General features: G+C 35.6%; 1 protein-coding gene across 1 annotated transcript in view; it reads left to right on the plus strand.

The window, feature by feature from the left end:
• Positions 1-17,167, plus strand: part of IPO11 (importin 11) — a 197,697-nt gene that overhangs the window by 162,241 nt on the left and 18,289 nt on the right. Inside the window, exons 28-29 of the mRNA XM_039255589.1 lie at positions 363-458; positions 8,173-8,257. Of these exons, the coding sequence (XP_039111520.1) occupies positions 363-458; positions 8,173-8,257 (181 nt within the window). The remainder of the gene's footprint in view (positions 1-362; positions 459-8,172; positions 8,258-17,167) is intronic.

Consider the following 17,167-nt stretch of genomic DNA (forward strand, 5'->3'; position numbering starts at 1 on the left):
TTGTCTTTAGAAAAATAGTGATTTTTAATCTTGAACATTTTTGTATCTTTACCTTTTTAGTTATAAAATCAACACAGTATTGTAGTAAGTTAGAGACTACTTAAGTATATTTTTCCTATCTGATCTACCTTTTTAGTATTTAAACATGTTAATATTGAAAGAGAAATATTTTAAATATCAATGTTATATGCAAGGGTAAAGTTTCGGTTATAAGAAATATTTTGAAAGTTTCCTTTCTTTTTTACTTGAGAACTAAAATTCCTCTTCATGTTTAAAGGGATACCTAGAAAAAGAAAAGAATAAAAAAGAACTACCTGTTAAAATACTCCAGTTTAATTTGTTTTGCTCTTCTTTAATTTTAGTGTCATCCAAGATAAATTCTGTGGGATTATAAATATCTCAGTGGAAGGCTTACACGATGTCATGACGGAAGACCCTGAGACAGGAACTTATAAAGAGTAGGTGGATAATTTAATTAATTGCACTTAAACTTGGCGGGGGTGGGGAGGGTGGGGGTGGGCGGAGCGGGGGTAATTAATTATATTCTAATCATTTTTGTTCAGTACTATATAAGCACAGTGTGGTGACTTTTAAATTTTGTGTTTTATAAAGAAAAGATTGGATTTGTTTTGCTTATAATTAGTCTGATCTTGACATCAGCTTTAATTTGTTGAAGTGCAATGATAAATTGGACTTCTTTGGCCTAATAATTATTTTATGATGTGACCGTAAGTTTTTAAAAAATAACCTAAGTGTATTTTAGCATATAAATTCCTTTTTTAAAGGTGTTTTGAATATGTTCCTTTTTTAACTAACAAAATTCCCCTGCCCATTAGGCAAGTTAGGGGGAAAAGATGATTAATAAGCATCCTGTTTTTGTTATATCTGTCTGATAGAAGTATCCCTGGCACCTTTAAATATTAGAGTCATGTGATACTTGACCACTTTTAAAAGGTAATGATTAAAATTAATTTTTTCTGAGAATAGTTAAAATCATTTTTATTAAGAATGTTGATAATTTCATCCATATATAACTCTTAATTTGAAATTTCATTGTATCTTTTGAAGTTAGAATTGCTGTACCTTTTCACGCATTATTATTAATAAAGGGCGTATGTTTTATTACGATAAGCAAGACTTAAGGAGATTTGAGACTGCCTGACTTTACATCAGTAGTATATTGAGTCAGTTTTCTTTGTTCTTTATAAACAATCTATAGGAAATGGGAATGATTTCCATTTGAATATTTTGTTGAAAAGCATGGAAAGCAAATATACACCGTTGAATCTTATTAAACATATGTAGACATAATGGGTTTGACATATAAGCTTGCTTTCAAGAATGTAAGAGTTCAGATGAAGTGGAACCTTCAAACGTTTGTGATTATAACCAAAATAAACCATGCATGTAGACAGGTTTTTTAAAAGTTAACATAGCGTTTATACCACATGACTATAAATATTGTATATTTATGCATAATGTGTGACAAAGTTTACAATTGTATATGACACATTTAGGATATAAACAAATGTTCCTTGTCCTCTTTAGAATAGATAATATAGTTAGAGGGAGGATGTGAAATGAAACACTAGTAATGAGTAAAGACAATTATATATGTTTTGAACAAAGTACACAAAATAGAATTCTGGGTTGTGCTTTAATAGAAAGAGAAGGAAAAAGCACTTTATGTTAGAGTCTTCAGGAAAGGATAGGACTTGGGATATAGGAGGTGGATATTATGATACCATGGTGCAAGTAGAAAGGATGAGGGTCAGGAAGTTGTTAGGACAAAATTTAGAATTTTACTGTTTTAAAGATGAGGATACAGAGACTCAGAAAAGGGCAGTGTCCTAGCAGTTTCGTGGAGTCGTCAAAACTAGAATCATGGTGTTCTGACTTGCAATGTCAAGCTCAGCCAGGAAGAAAGTTTTGGTTTAGAAAAGGAAAATGTTGAATGTAAGGCAAGCAAACTGATTAAGACACTGTTACTGGAATCCAGACTAGAAAGGACTAGATTTGAGGGCTGGGTTGCCTGGGTAGCTAGGATATAAGACCACTATTTTCTTGCCCAGAATTGTTTGGTCATTGCTTTTTACCCCAGGGTGGTATTTGACATAGGGAAGCACAGTGGAGAAACTATTTTCCTAACTTTTCTAAGTTTCTAAGAGAGGTTAGACTAGATCTCTGATGATCTTCCTATTCTGTAATTCTGTGAATTACATAGAGTTCTAAAAATTACAGTCCATTCAACTGGAGGGTATAAACAGACTTTCAGAAAAGGGCACGTGAGAAACATAAAATATTTACTTCTGTACCTAACTTGGCCTTCAGTTTCCCTTCCCGTTTATTGGAACAGTTTATTCAAAGAAACTTAATATTGTTTGTTGAATAAAATTAGAATGGAACAAAGGAAGAAAACCCTGGTTTTTTCACCTCTATAAGTAGTATATTAGTCAGGGTTTTCCATATAGACAGAACCAATATATATACATATATACATACATACATATATATATATATATACACACACATACATACATATATATACACATACATACATACACATACATACATACATATACACACATACATACATACATATATACACATACATATACATACATATATATACACATACATACATATATATATATACATACATACATATATATATATATAAAGGGAGAGAGAGTGCCAGAGAGAGTTATAGTTATTATTCTATGTTTATAATCACATAAATATCAGTAGATTTATTATAAAGAGTTGGCTCATGTGATTATGGAGGCTGAGAATTCCCGAGATCTTCATTTGGCAAACTACAGACCCAGGAGGGCCAATGGTATAGTTTTAGTCCAAGTCCAAAGTTCTGAAAAGCAGGAGAGCCAGTGGTATAAGTTCTAGTCTAAGTCAGAAAACCAGACTAGACTGGTGTTCCAACTAAAAGACAGGGAGTGTGAATTCTCTTTTAATTAGAACTTTTGCTCTGTTCCAGCCTTCAAGTGATGGATTGAGGCCCACCCATACTGGGGAGGGCAATCTGCTTTACTCAGTGTGCACATTCACATTGTTAATCTTATCTAGAAACACCCAGAATAATAATTAACCAAATATCTGGGCACCCTGTGGTCCACAGTAAAGAAGCCTGGTTGACACATCATCGCTTTATTCAGACTTGTTTATGCCAGGCATTGTACTGTGTGAGGAAGCAGCTGAGGCTTTGACGTGAGAGAGTTCCCTGCCTAGAAGGGGAAATGGGGACCTGTGGAACAATACCAGCTTCAGGTGAAGAAGGGTTCTGGGCAAACTGCAAATAACTTCGGATTAGACCCAAGTAGTAAAGGAACTTGAAAAGGATTTTGGACTAGCTTGTGGAGGTTCATTGGCAGTTTTAAAGCGTGGAAGTGCTGAGAACAGATGTATCCTTCAGAAGGGGCACTGGAGTGCGACGTAGAGGATGACTGGGAGGAATGGAAAGGCTCCCAGTGAGTGGTCTTAGATCAGTGAAACAACCTGGGATGCTTGTGAAGATAGCACACTTCCCTTCCCCAGTCCAGACCCATTATATCCAAATCTCTGGGGTAAGGCAGTAGAAGCTGCATTGTAAACAGGGACCCAAGAGGGTCACATGCCCTGTAAAAATTGAGAATGTGCTGCCTGGGAGATGCGGATGCACTTTATGTAGCTGTTGTACTACTTCTGGTGAGCACCTTTGATAGGAATATGAGGTAGATTGTAGAGGAAAGGTGGGCAAGAATTGAAGACAGGTGGGTGTGGATACACAGTTGACACATATTTATAGTTTGGGGACGTGTGACATACCTAAATTTTTTCAGATAATGGTGTTTACATCTAGCACCGTGTATCTATTTTTGTACCTTAGTTTGTCTTCATAACTATATTCTCCCCTGCAACCCAGTAGTTGCAGTAGTAGGTTTTTATCCAAAGGATTCAAAAATATGGATTTAAAGGGGCACATGAACCCCAGTGTTTATAGCAGGACTATGAACAATAGTCAAATTATGGAAAGAGCCCAAATGTCCATCAACTAATGAATGGATAAAGATGTGGTGTGTATACACAGACACACACACAGACACACACTGGAATAATACTTGGTGATCAAAAGGAATGAAATCTAGTCATTTGCAACAGCATGGATGGAGCTGGAGTGTGTTATGTTAAGCAAAAGAAGTCAGAGAAACAAAGAGAAATACCCTAAGATTTCACTCATATGTGGAATTTAAGAAACGAAACAGATAAACAGCAGAAGGCAAGGAAAAATAAAATAAATAAAAACAGAGAGGGAGGCAAAACATTAAGACTCTATAGAGAACAAACTAAGGTTGCTGGAGGGGAGGTGGGTGGGAGGATGGGCTATGTGAGTGCTGGGCATTAAGGAGGGCATTTGTGATGAGCACTGAGTGTTTTATGTAAGTGACGAATCACTAAAATTCTACTTCTGAAACCACAACTACACTCCGTATTAACTAACTTGAATTTAAATTTAAGTAAAAAAACTATTCTCATAGACATTTAAAAATTAAATGTAACATTTTATGTGGAAAAAAATAGATGTGGATTTTAATTTGGTTTTATGATGATACCATTTTTTACTTAGAAAAGCTTATATTCCACGACAAATGGATAGTGAACAGTTGGCTGTTACTGATCTTAATACTGATATTTCTTAAGAATGGGATATGAAATGAATCCATTTAAAAGAAAGCGGGCTCTCTTCAGAGTTTAAGAATCTGGTTTTCTTTCTTTTTTTTTTAATTGAGGTGTAATTGACTGGTAACAGTAGTTTCAGATGTACAACATAATGATTCAATATTTGCAAAATGATCACCACAATAAGTCTATCACCATCAATAGTTAATAAATTTTTTTTCTTGGGATGAGTAGTTTTAAGGTTAATTCTCTAAGCAACTTTCAAATATGTAATACCGTGTTTATTCACTATACTTACTATATTATATATTATATTTCCATGACTTGCTTATTTTATATCTGTAAGTTTGTATCATTTATTTGACCCCCATGACACATTTTGGTCCACCTCTCACCACTTTTGTGACTCTGACAACTACCAGTCTCTTCTATCTCCGAATTTTGTTTTTAGTTTGATGTATACTTCCATTTGTGTGTTTTTGCTTTTGTTGCCTTTGCTTTGACATTAGATTCAAAAAGAGTTGTCATCTGAATGAAGACTGATGTGAAGGAGGTTACCACTTATGTTTTCTTCTAGGAGTTGTGGCTTCTGGTCTTAACCATTTTGGGTTATTGTGTATGGTGTAAGATGGAGGTTCAATGTCATTGTTTTGCATTTCTTTATATGTTTGTATTTTAGTTAGTGGAGGTAATTCATTAAACTAGGAAAATATATTAATGAGGCTTCTGATTTACCCTCTACTTGTCTTTGGTTAGAATGCTTTCCCTTTTTTCCCTGAAATTGTTATATATATATATATATATACACATATCATATAATATATATCATATGATTATTATATATAATATATTATATATTATTATATACTGTTATATATGTTATTTTACACACACACACACACACACACACACATTGGGAAATGAAATTGACAGCCCCTTGCCAAAGTTTGGGAAGTAAGAAGAAAGACAGGATTAGCCAGCATTTTCATTCAGAATTAGCTAGAGATTTTAAACATGTTCCTATTGAAAATAATCATGACTAGGGGAATAGGCCTGCTCTGATTGCTTCTGGAGCCGCTGGCCCTGGGATCAGCTTTTACTAAAGCAAACAGTGACATGGAAGCATTTAGTGCATGGAAGAAGATACTGGACAGATTCAGGGTTCTTTTAGGAAGGATGGTTACATAATCAACCAAAGTGTCCACTGCAGAGACCAGTGGAATCATGTTGTCAGTTTGAGTTTTATCGTGACTTTTCAGGAGTTTGTTGAGATTAAATGAAAGATTTTATTGCATGTTTCAACCAACCGTGTTTGCTTGCAACACAGAATCTTTTAAATTAGAAATAATATAATAATATTATATTTTATAATTAGAAATAATATAAAAGGTTCTGTGTTGCAGGCAAACACGGTTGGTTGTGTTTCATCAGTTTCTTATGAGGAAAGGTTCTGATTTAGCAGTCTCTAGTGCCTGAATCTACTTAGTGAGCCAGTATGGGCTCTGAGAGGTGGCTGGCTGCCTGTGTTCTCATATTATTCATCTCTGTTTTAGACTGTTACTATTTTATTACTATTATTACATTCTTTGCCCACATGCCTTTTATGTAAATCATGATTCCTTAGCCTTAATCTTGGTCAAAAAAATAAGATTTGACTTTTAACTAGAAATTTTCCTGCAGGAGAGAATTTCATCTTTGGTTTTTCAAATTCATTCCCTCCCCCCCGCTTTACACCTTCCAGAGACCCAAATGAATACAGTTTGCAGAATTGTAAAGGAAAAACATTCTGCCCTCTCAGTAATTTTTAGTCAATGGAGAGAAAAATATGTGTGTAAGTGTATATTTGTATTCAAAATATACTTCATTATTTATGTGAAAAATCATTTAACTTAGAGAAGAGAGAATAGAGAAATTTTTTTTAAGTTTATTTATTTTGAGAGTGGAGGAGGGGCAGAGAGAGAGAATCCCAAGCAGCCTGTCACTGTCAGTGCAGAGCCTGATGTGGGTTCTGACTCAAAAACTGTGAGATCATGACCTGAGCCTGACTCAAGAGTCTGATGCTTAACCATCTGAGCCACCCAGGTGGCTCTGAGTAAAAAAATCTGAGATTTTTTACTATACAAGTAAATTAACAGATTTTGGAATATGATGAAGGAATCGCATGCTATCTATAGCATACTTTCCTGGAGATCCAGATTCATTGCAGCTAGAATTCAAATCTGCAGCAGACATAAAATAGCTAGTATGAAGGACCTCCTTTTCATTCAGTTCTCAAATACAAACTGGGATTTAGGTTGTTTGCTAGACATTTCACTTTACTAAATAGTGTTTGGGCTGGGATAATTCATAATTTCTCATTTTGTGCTAGAGTTTCTTGCCCACCTAGGCGTGCTACATCATAGTATATCATGGTGGATGAAAGTACTGCAGCTTCAGGAGGTTAAGTCCATGCAGTGAGTTCGGGATTAAGCTCTTGCTGTTCTTGATTGCAGCTTAAGGTTCTTACTGTTTTATCAACCAATATGCACTGACTGAGTCATAGGTAGTTGTTCCAAAAATTGTTTTCTTTAGTGGTGAATAGGGGGAAAGTGAAACTCATGTCCCCTGCAAGAGTGAGCCTGATCAAGTTTCTGGGTCAGCACTTGTCTTTAACCTTGAATTAAAAGCTCTTTGCACAGCTGAGTCAAGAATTACGTTTCCTCTGTACTACAAAACAGAAGAGAAACCAGGTTTTCTTTGGCACAGTTTTATTGGTTAGAAACCTATGACTCTGATAAATTACTGAATTGTACTGTTCCAAATTAGGAAGCCCTGAGGTTTATTCCATCAATTTGATTCACTAGACAATATTTATTCCTTATCTCCCTGAAAGAGAGAAACTATTGACTGAATAGGAAACTGTATTTCTATTATCTCTGTTAATGGTGAGGAGCAGTCGTGCAGATAATCAAAATGGAATGATTTATAACTGTCCTGCATGTACAAGTGTTATCAGGGACAAGTTCTTCCCAGCATAGTAATGTCATTTGGAGCACACAGGAGATTATTGCATAATTAATATTGTTTTAATGATGGTATTATTTAATTTATTGCTGTTATGAAACATGTATAATAATCTAAACGTGAAGATTAGTGGTAAAAATTACCACTAATTTTTAAATGTCTCTAAGTATCAAGTTTTAGGAAAATGTAAAGGGTACACCTTCCTTTGATAAGTGATGTATGGTTTAAAAATCATGTATACATAAATTCCTCACAACTTTCTACCTTGAATTCTCAAGTAAAATGTCCTACAATATTTCGGTGTGACCCTTTTTTTAAAGTGAAGTATGTTTTTGTAATTAAATCTTTTTTGTAATTAAATCTTTTTGAAAATTATAATTGGTACTTACCTAGCTATTCCTCACATTTTGGTACAAAGAAACATTAATGTTCTCTGATTTTCAGAGTTTGTTTTAACATGGACATTTTTTATTTATTTTAAACTTTTTTCTACTATAGCTGTATGTTAATGTCTCATCTTGAAGAACCAAAAGTAACAGAAGATGAAGAACCACCCACAGAACAGGATAAGAGAAAAAAGATGGTAAGTTACAAAAGTAGTTCTAACCTTTGGGAGAGCCATGTATTACCACATTCTTTAGGTCTGAAACTCTCATTTGGTCCCTTCATCCACCTTCCGATCTCTCTATCCATCCCTTACTGTAGAATTAATGTAAACTGAGCTTTGGAATTTGGAATGTACTCCTAACACAGATAAATTGTATTCCTAGTAATCCTAGTACAGGAAGTAGGGTTTAATTCTCAATCTGAAATCACTTTTTCTTGTTTTAGCAGAACAGAGGATTTACTCTTTCACTTACCAAAAACATGCGACCCTCAATACTTAAGTTGTAATGCATGTTCTTCTGTTTTGAGGAGATGTATTTTAAGTTGCTTCGGGAATTTTCACAATGAATTTATTTTGCAGATAATCATAGGGCTTTGTAAAAATTACCTTAAATTAACTGCTCAGTAGGAAAATAAATCAGAAACATCTAAAATGTCTTGCCTTGAAAGTTACTTGTAATCTTGAACGTTTAAATATTTACTTTGGCCCACGAATATAAAATTGCTACGTAAGTAAACTTTTTCCCATTTCCTCTTGGAATCCATTCTAGTCTCCTGGCCTCACTGTCATTAATCTCATTGTCCTTTCTTTCCTCATTTGCACTTGAGAACAACACTAATATCCCTTGAAAGTAGAGTAAATAAGTGAATAGATAAAATGGACATGGGATAATGCTGAACACCTAGTAATACGGATGTATCATTATATTAGCTACCATTATTCCATTCTGCTCATGATGTTCCCTCCTTGAGTTACTTAGGCCACACTAACTCTCAGGGGCTTCATCTTCAGTGTGTAGCTGCTAATGTGCTGCTCCGACAGCCTGCTTTTAAACTGTGCTGGAGTTTAATCCCTTTTACTTGGCATTTTCACCAAGGTGACGATAACCTTTCAGTAGCATCTGGCAGCTTGTCTTTTCTCCTTTCTCACCTCCACTTTTTTAAGCATTAAACATACAATTGGTGTTACAGAAAAATATAACATCTTCCTTCATAAGATTCTGAACTTGTAAATGAGTAAAAGATATTCTCCTTCCATTCATTCGTCAGCTTTGGTACACACTTTATTAACATCCTATAGTCTGGTAGATCTACCCTTAGCAAATTAATCTTCTCAGGTCTGTATTTCATCCTATAGGAATCCTCAGTAACATCATATAGTACTAATTTTAATCCTAACTTGATTTTCAAGGTAAGTGAAGTATTGTCTTAAAGAGCAGTATAAGAGAATAGTTTCAGAAATAGCACTTAAAGGTCCTTGATTCAGTTTTGTGATTTTAAATATTATTTGACAGCTGATTATTTTACTATTATTCTAATCATAGGCAGTAATAATTTACAGAAAAATCATTATTTTTTCAAATGTTTGATTTTACTTGAAATTAGTCATCACAGTAGGTTTTCGGTGTAGATTTATATTGTCATCTCTACTAAGATGGACTAAGGTATATCTTAGACTTATGCTGATGATACCGCAGCATTAATAGTTAATTCTGGGATCATGTGTCTTAGCCTTAAATAAGTCTAGTTATGAATACCACAAGAATTTTTCAGCAACTTTTTAGTAGCAATGTTAGTTTCACTGTATCTTCAGGGTTATGAGTATAAATAATATATTTTCTTTCAGTAATTATATTCTTAGACTGTGTTGTCTTTATCATTAGAAATTTTTATAGAACTAGCTAGATGTCCAATAGTTATAATTTTCAAAAGCAGAGGTGTTTGCTGGTAAATGGTTCTGAATTATTATTTAAAAGAAAAACAAGTCTCGTGACAAAGGATTTTCCATATTAACGTGAAAATATTTACTTACAAGGAAGAAAAAGTATAGCTCCATTGTTCCGCGGCTGTGTGATTGAACATTTGATGTACTTACTGTCACTGTTGTCCTCATGTGGTCCCTGAAATGTGTCTGCATTTCAATCGCTGCTCTGGGAGAGGAAAGGAGCAGTGATAGAAATTCGGAAAAGTGGATGATGAGGTCAAATTATGAGCGTTGCTCATGGTTCGTTTTAAATAAGGATGGAATTGCCATTCAGGGAAGCTATTAAGCTGTCCAGACTTGTGATTTTGCCCACTTTCATCCAGCTCCTGTCTATACTACCTGTTTGGGGAGAATTAACAGAAGATCAAATGCAGCTCAAAGCATTTTATTCAATTTCTAAGGTCTCCCTATCCAGTATGCTTTAGGAGTAGAATGACAATTTTATGACCTCTTCCATAAGGAGTTAAGCCAGTACAGGGGCACCTGGGTGGCTCCATCGGTTAAGTGTTCGACTTTGGCTCAAGTCATGATCTCGCAGTTTGTGGGTTCCAGCCCTGCATCAGGCTCTATGCTGACAGTCATATAACCTGGAGCCTGCTTCAGATTCTGTATCTCCCTCTTTTTCTGCCCCTCCGCTGCTTGAGTTCTATCTCTGTCTCTCAAAAATAAATAAACATTTTTTAAAAAGTTAAAATTAAGCTAGTACATTAACATTTTAAGTTGATTATAATTTCTTTTTTGTGACGTGTGACTTACTAGGTGTTTATAAGTTGTAGTTTCCAAAGTTTGAGCATCTTAATGCTTTCTGGCAACTTGATGGAAACCATTAAGGAAGCGTTTGATATAGTATGTTACCTGTGTTAATGAGGTATTTCTGATCATTCGTTCATGTTAAAGCTTTGGTGATCTGCCTCTTTATGTAATTATGTAATAATCTAATTTTATATATACTTACTAGATGCTTTAGTTGATATAAATAAGTTTGTCAATATAAATAAGTTTGAACATTATGAAAACTACATTAATTTCTCATTTACCTTTGCTGATAGGGCAGTAGTACCAGTAACAGTCTATCCAAACATCATTGTTTCACATGACTTTGAAGTAATAATGGTTATACCCTATCTATATACCATTATCCTTTTTTTCCAAAGGAGTTTTTAAGAATCTCTTCTTATTTAGCCTTATAACAGTTTAGACCAGATACTGATAAGGAAACCTAGGCACAGAGAAATTACCTCTTATTCAGGAGTTAAAAATTTAGGTAAAAGCTGAAATTAGAATGGAGCTTTCTTTGATTCCTAGCCTGATGCATTCTATATGGTTGTGATTTCTAAAATTTTTGTAGGTTTTCTAAATGTTTTCAGAAATCCCACGTATCATTTTGCTAAAATTGCACAATGTAAGGGAACTACATGTTTGGGGAAAAATACACCAGCTTCAGTATACTAACTACAGCTTAGCTACCACCAGTCCCTGGAATTGGAATTCAGTATCTAGAGTTAGTCTAGTTGGTCATGTCCTTGTGGTAGGCATGGCTAGGAAACAGGTAGTTAATTAATTTGTACATTCGTTTTACTTTAACCATTAAATGTAGTTTGCAGTTATTGACAAAACTATAACCAAGAGCTCAAGAAATGACCTTGAGGAATGCCCAGTTTCAGGGACAACAGTAATGATAATTCACACAGATGGTAATTATTTTGTGAGTAACCATGAGTATTTGCTATAAGTATTAAGTTTTTTATGTACTTGTTGAGAGCCCACAACATGATACACTATTCTGGAAATTGATGATATTGGAGTGAACAAAATACATAAAGCCTGAGGGTGATGGAGCATATAATCTAAAAAAATGATTTATGTATATTAACAATGTCAAGTTTATGAAGGTTTAGATTAAGTAGTAAACATCATAGTAGTTTTTCCTAAATTGGTAGCATGTTCATGAAACTTGGAAGTTCTGTGTATAGTGTTCCTAAGGAGTATTTTTTACCCTGTTATAATAATTTAGTTAAAGGATGTAGCTGGGGTTTTGTCCCCTTCACGTCTTTGACTCGTGTTAATAGATTTCTTCTCTAGTGTTATATAATTTCTTCAAGAGAAATACCATTTCTCTTGATCAGTGGTTTTCAAGACCATTTCTACTTGCAGTAAATTTGATCTTTTTCATCTTTTATGTACACACATGGGAATATGCCTTTTTTTTTTTTTTAAAGTTTATTTATTTATTTTGAGAGAGGGAGAGAGAAGACAAGGGGCAGAGAGAGAGAGAGAGAGAATGAGATCAAGAATCCCAAGCAGGCTCTACACTGTCAGCTTAGAGTCCGATGTTGGGCTCAATCTCATGAACCATGAGATCATGACCTGAGCTGAAATCAAGAATTGGATGCTTAACCAACTGAGCCACCCAGGTGCCTGCTTTATGGGAATATATCTTAATGTATTTTAGAAGACATATTTAGAACTATCTTCTGTACAGTCCAAGAATATGAGCTATTGTTTTCCTAGTATCTCTCTCAAGAGGTAGATTAGAATTGAAAACATTTATGCTTTACTACAAACTAATGAAAATATCATTTACACACATTGTACTTTTAAATTACTGTTCACTGAGTGAGCTCTGCAGGTGGCTTTTTTACTGGTTTGTAGTCAAGTCTTTAGCTTTTGATAGCCTCAAATATTTATGTGACTATCAGAGTTGTAAATTTTAACTTGTACCTTATATAGGTCAAGCAGAATCTGCAGCCTAACTGAACTAAATTTCGGATGCAACCACATATTTGTGGGCTGAATGACACTGGCAAACTTAGCATCACAGTTTTCTGCTTTGAGTATAGTACATCTAAGCAAATTAATTCTATTTTCGGTTGGGTTGCATTTTATTAGGTAAATTCATAACCAGACCCTAAGTCTCATGGCAAATAATGACAGATCCTGAACAGGCCTTGGATATTGCATTCGATTGAGTATCATCTCCTGGGCTGCTCTTGTCAGAGCACTGGGTCAGAGAAGGAAAGAAGTGTTGCAGTGTGGGAATGAAATTGTCTGGAAAAGAGAGCCTATAGGTAGCTAACATGTTTTTCCCCTTTGTGAGAGTGAATAGACCAGACCTCCTCAGCCTGCACTGCCCCTCTGCCTCCCTCCCCTGCTTCCTCCCCCTCCAGCCCCTCCTGTTGATGGCTTTGTCATCAACTGTCATCAGTTCTTCCCGAGAACTTCTGTTTGCCTATTCAATCCATCAGCTTTCCTTTAGACTTCGACTTAGTAGAATTTGGAGTACATTGTCAGAGGGAAAGTTACCTTATTATCATTTAAAAATACTCTGTGATATTGTTTTATAAATGTTCAGTCAAAATAGAATGTTGGGAGGGCATCCTATGGTCCCAGTTGAGTTGGGAGGTTGTAAGCTCTCCTGGCGTGATTTTAACCACTAAGAACCAGTCAGATGATTGCTTTGCCCGCTCTCATTTGCCTCTAGAAAAACTCAACAGAACTAATGAAAGAATTGTATTTGACTGCCATTGATATGGTACTGTGGTTTTTTTCTTGGTTAGCTAACAGTAATCTTGAAATTCATGCACAAAAGGCATTTTTATTTTGCAAGTCATATAAAATTAAGGCAGCATCTTAATTGGTATATGTAAAGTGCCTTTTGAGATTCCTTGCCCTATGACATTGAGTAATCAGGGTAAATAAAGAACTGTTGAAAGTACTCTTATTCAACTTGCCTTCATTGTCAAGCTGGTTATGACTTTAGGGAGCTTTCTTTTTGCTTTTTCTCACCATGCCAGTTCCATTACATTTTTTACCCCCACTTTCTTGCTACCTGTTGACCTTATCCTAATTTGAAACTGATCCTCATCCAGAATTCTGAATTCTGACATTCCTTTCTCATCACAACCTCTTCTTCTTCACCATTGCATGATTCCATGTCTCCTGAAAATTCTGTTTTGAGCCTTTATCTGAAGTCCTGTAATTTGTTCTTATTTTCACAGTCTTTTTATAAACTTTCTCTTATTTTCACTAACTTCCCCACCTTTTAACTTCAATGTTCTTGTTCTGCTGTTGCTAACTTTGGACAAGCCATAGTCATAGTCTTTGCCTCCCCACTTTAGACCTACTAAATTTGTGGATCTGGAAATTGGGCTTTACATATTTCTTTAAAAGCTTCACGTGTTATCCATGTGTTTCCAGCCAGGGTTGAGAACCACCATAATAGGAATTAAATTCCCTGCCAGTCTTTTATAGACATCTGCATGGTGATTCCACCCAGCCTTTTGCGCCTTGTCTTCTTTACCCTCCTCTGTATCCTAAACCATGTGTATCACGTGTTTTCTTGCCTCTGTCACAGAGTTCTCAGACTTGTCTTTAAATGTAGAGTAGAGTAGCCTGTTAATCCTCTTTCCCTTCACTCAGCTTGCTTACTTACTGTTTACCTCATGAGGCACTCTTTCCACTCAATGATCATCCTTCCTTCCCATGCCCAGTTGTAGAAAGAATCTTTCCCTCTCCTGGATTTACCTAGAATCTTCCTGTACGTGTCAACTGCCTGTACCATCTTGTGCTTCATGAATCACAGCAACTCAAATCTGTGATCTCCTTGAGATTAGGAATTATGTGTCACTTATGTTTGTGTATATATGTGCATATGTCTTTGTATATTTCTGTAAAGCTTTCTTGAATAAACATTTTTCATGTTACATGTTAATGTTTCTTAAACTAAGGCATTCGCTATAAAATTTAAAGCACCTTAACATATATATTTATACTACTGGTTAGCCAGTAGTATATACAAGCAAACAATTGGAACTTTTTTTTCTTTTTTACCTTTCATTAGAAGAGATTCACTCTAAAATATAGCCCTGATTTCTTTGGGTCTTTGGACAGCTATTCACATTAGTGAGGGTAGTGTGTCATTGGATCTATTTCCCTCTGCCTTGAGGTTACATAATTCTCTCCTCTTTCATTCCCCAAAACAAATCTAGATCCATAATCTGCTGTCTCCTTTCTCTTCTTGAAGCTTATTGGCACCAATGGGAAAGTAACAATACCATGTAGACATAATTTTCCTAATTGGCTTTGTAGCTAATTAATCCTGGCAAGAACTGTGTATCTTGTGTGTTGTGGTCCGTCATGTTGGTGGTCTTTATATAAAATCACTCCATAAGACTATTAACCGTTAACCTGATCCTCATCTAGAGTTGTTGTTCATGTGGATTTTAATATTTTCCAGCTTTTTATTGCTTTAACAGTGTGCCCTACAGGACATCTTTCTTGTAAAAAGTTACTTTGTAATCTGTAAGCAGTATGTTGAGGGAATGGTAATACCCTCAACCATGGTAAAACCAATACTTATTGGTTTAAGTAATTAGTGCCAAAAGTTTTGTGATAAATAGAAACTGGAGATTTTTAGGACCTTATGTGTATTTATACCATACTGTTGCCCGGGGGTTGGGGGGATGTTTCAGGGTATACGAGTATCAGTGCCTAAAGATAAGGTTCTAATAACAATGTATAAATAAAGACTTGGGAAAATGTCAAGGGTACATTTGAGTTTGGGAACATCCAAAGACCCTAGTTTCAGAACTGTTAATTCAGAAGCTGGAAGACGAGGTAAAGGTTAGGGTCAGTATTACATTTAGTCAGAAATTCTTAACCTAAAATTCAGCCTGTGTTTTGATTTCCAGGAGAGTTTTAGAAACACCTTGAGATTGTATGCAGATTTGGGTGAGGATGTACCTTTTGGGGAAGAGGTGATATATACCTTTTGTAAGATTTCTTTAGGGGCTAATAAAGGATCAGTTGAAAATAATCTCTTGACTCTTCTACTTTCTCTTGTAGGATATAGATATAGATCTTTGATTTTTCTAGATACACAGTATATGTTGTCTTCCCATCCTAACTTGCCTTCATTTGACTTTACTTGACCAACAGCCTTTCTGTGCCTTGAATAGTGAGCAAACATTGAAGCACTTAGAACCAAACTGTTTTTAAGTCCAGCTAGTTGGTTATGCATAGTGTTTCCATGCCACCAGCCAAATGAAATGTAGGCTGCTGAGAGAAATAGTAAATTGGGCCTAGGGGCCTAGGGAGACAGAGAGATAGTGCCCAAAGGTGAGAGAGCCTGGGGATTATTCTTGTTGCCTTCCCCACCCACCCACCCCCACACACTTCACTTGAGAATTGTTCTTATATATCGTTCATGGTTTCCATAGCAAGACTATGTTTTTCACGAGCCAGTGTTTCCAAAGATTCCTTTCCAATTTCCCTTCTGTGACCTAAAAATAAGAGGATGACTCTCAGGTTAATGCATATTTTATCTGGTTTCTTGAACCAATCATTGAACTGTGTGTCAGGTACAGTGCTCGTGTGAACTCAGTGTGTCAGGAAATGACAGAGTTGAAGATGAGTTCTGAAGGGCAGATTAAGGAGAGAAGCCTTTCCCCACATCATGGATGCTTTAGACAAGAGATGTAATTTCCTTTGTTTTTGTGGACAATTTTTTTTGTAAATTTGTTAAAGTGAAGTTGTTTCTTCCAAAGATAGTGATACAGGTTTTGAAATTATCCTTCTACCTAAAATCACTGAAAAAAAAAACAACGAAATACATGAAACATTTTTTTAAAATACTGCAAATCAGAATATGAAGAATAATGATCTCTAGAAACAGAAAACAAACCCTCCAATTGCCACAGTTTACTACCTGGCGGGAGTTTCCAGGGAGCACAGTGGTCTGTCTCATTTGAGGATGCCAAAATGGCTTGAGTTACCAGAGGAGGGAGTAGCTCACTTAGAACTTGGGGGATCTTTGGCGGGCCCCTTGTGAGTCTTTAGCTGAGTATTGATCAGCACACAGAAGTGCAGAAATTACCCATGGCCAGGGAAAGAACTTCCAGGAAGGGTTTTGAGGGAACAGTATCCTGAGCTGACATACCAGGAGTAGATCAGTTAGAGTGGAAGCCCTCAGAAATGATAGGGCATTAATTAGGTAGGTGATTCAGAAGCGTGTGTCTGCAATGGTACAAAAGTATCCCCATATTAGGTATTCTGATCCTGCAAAACAAAGGTAAAAGCAAAATCTGGAAAGATTGAACTGTTTTCAAGAAATGTAATCATGTC

This window comes from Hyaena hyaena, unplaced genomic scaffold (genome assembly GCF_003009895.1).
Source record: "Hyaena hyaena isolate Hyena2069 unplaced genomic scaffold, ASM300989v1 scaffold_532, whole genome shotgun sequence".
Classification (NCBI taxonomy): domain Eukaryota; kingdom Metazoa; phylum Chordata; class Mammalia; order Carnivora; family Hyaenidae; genus Hyaena; species Hyaena hyaena.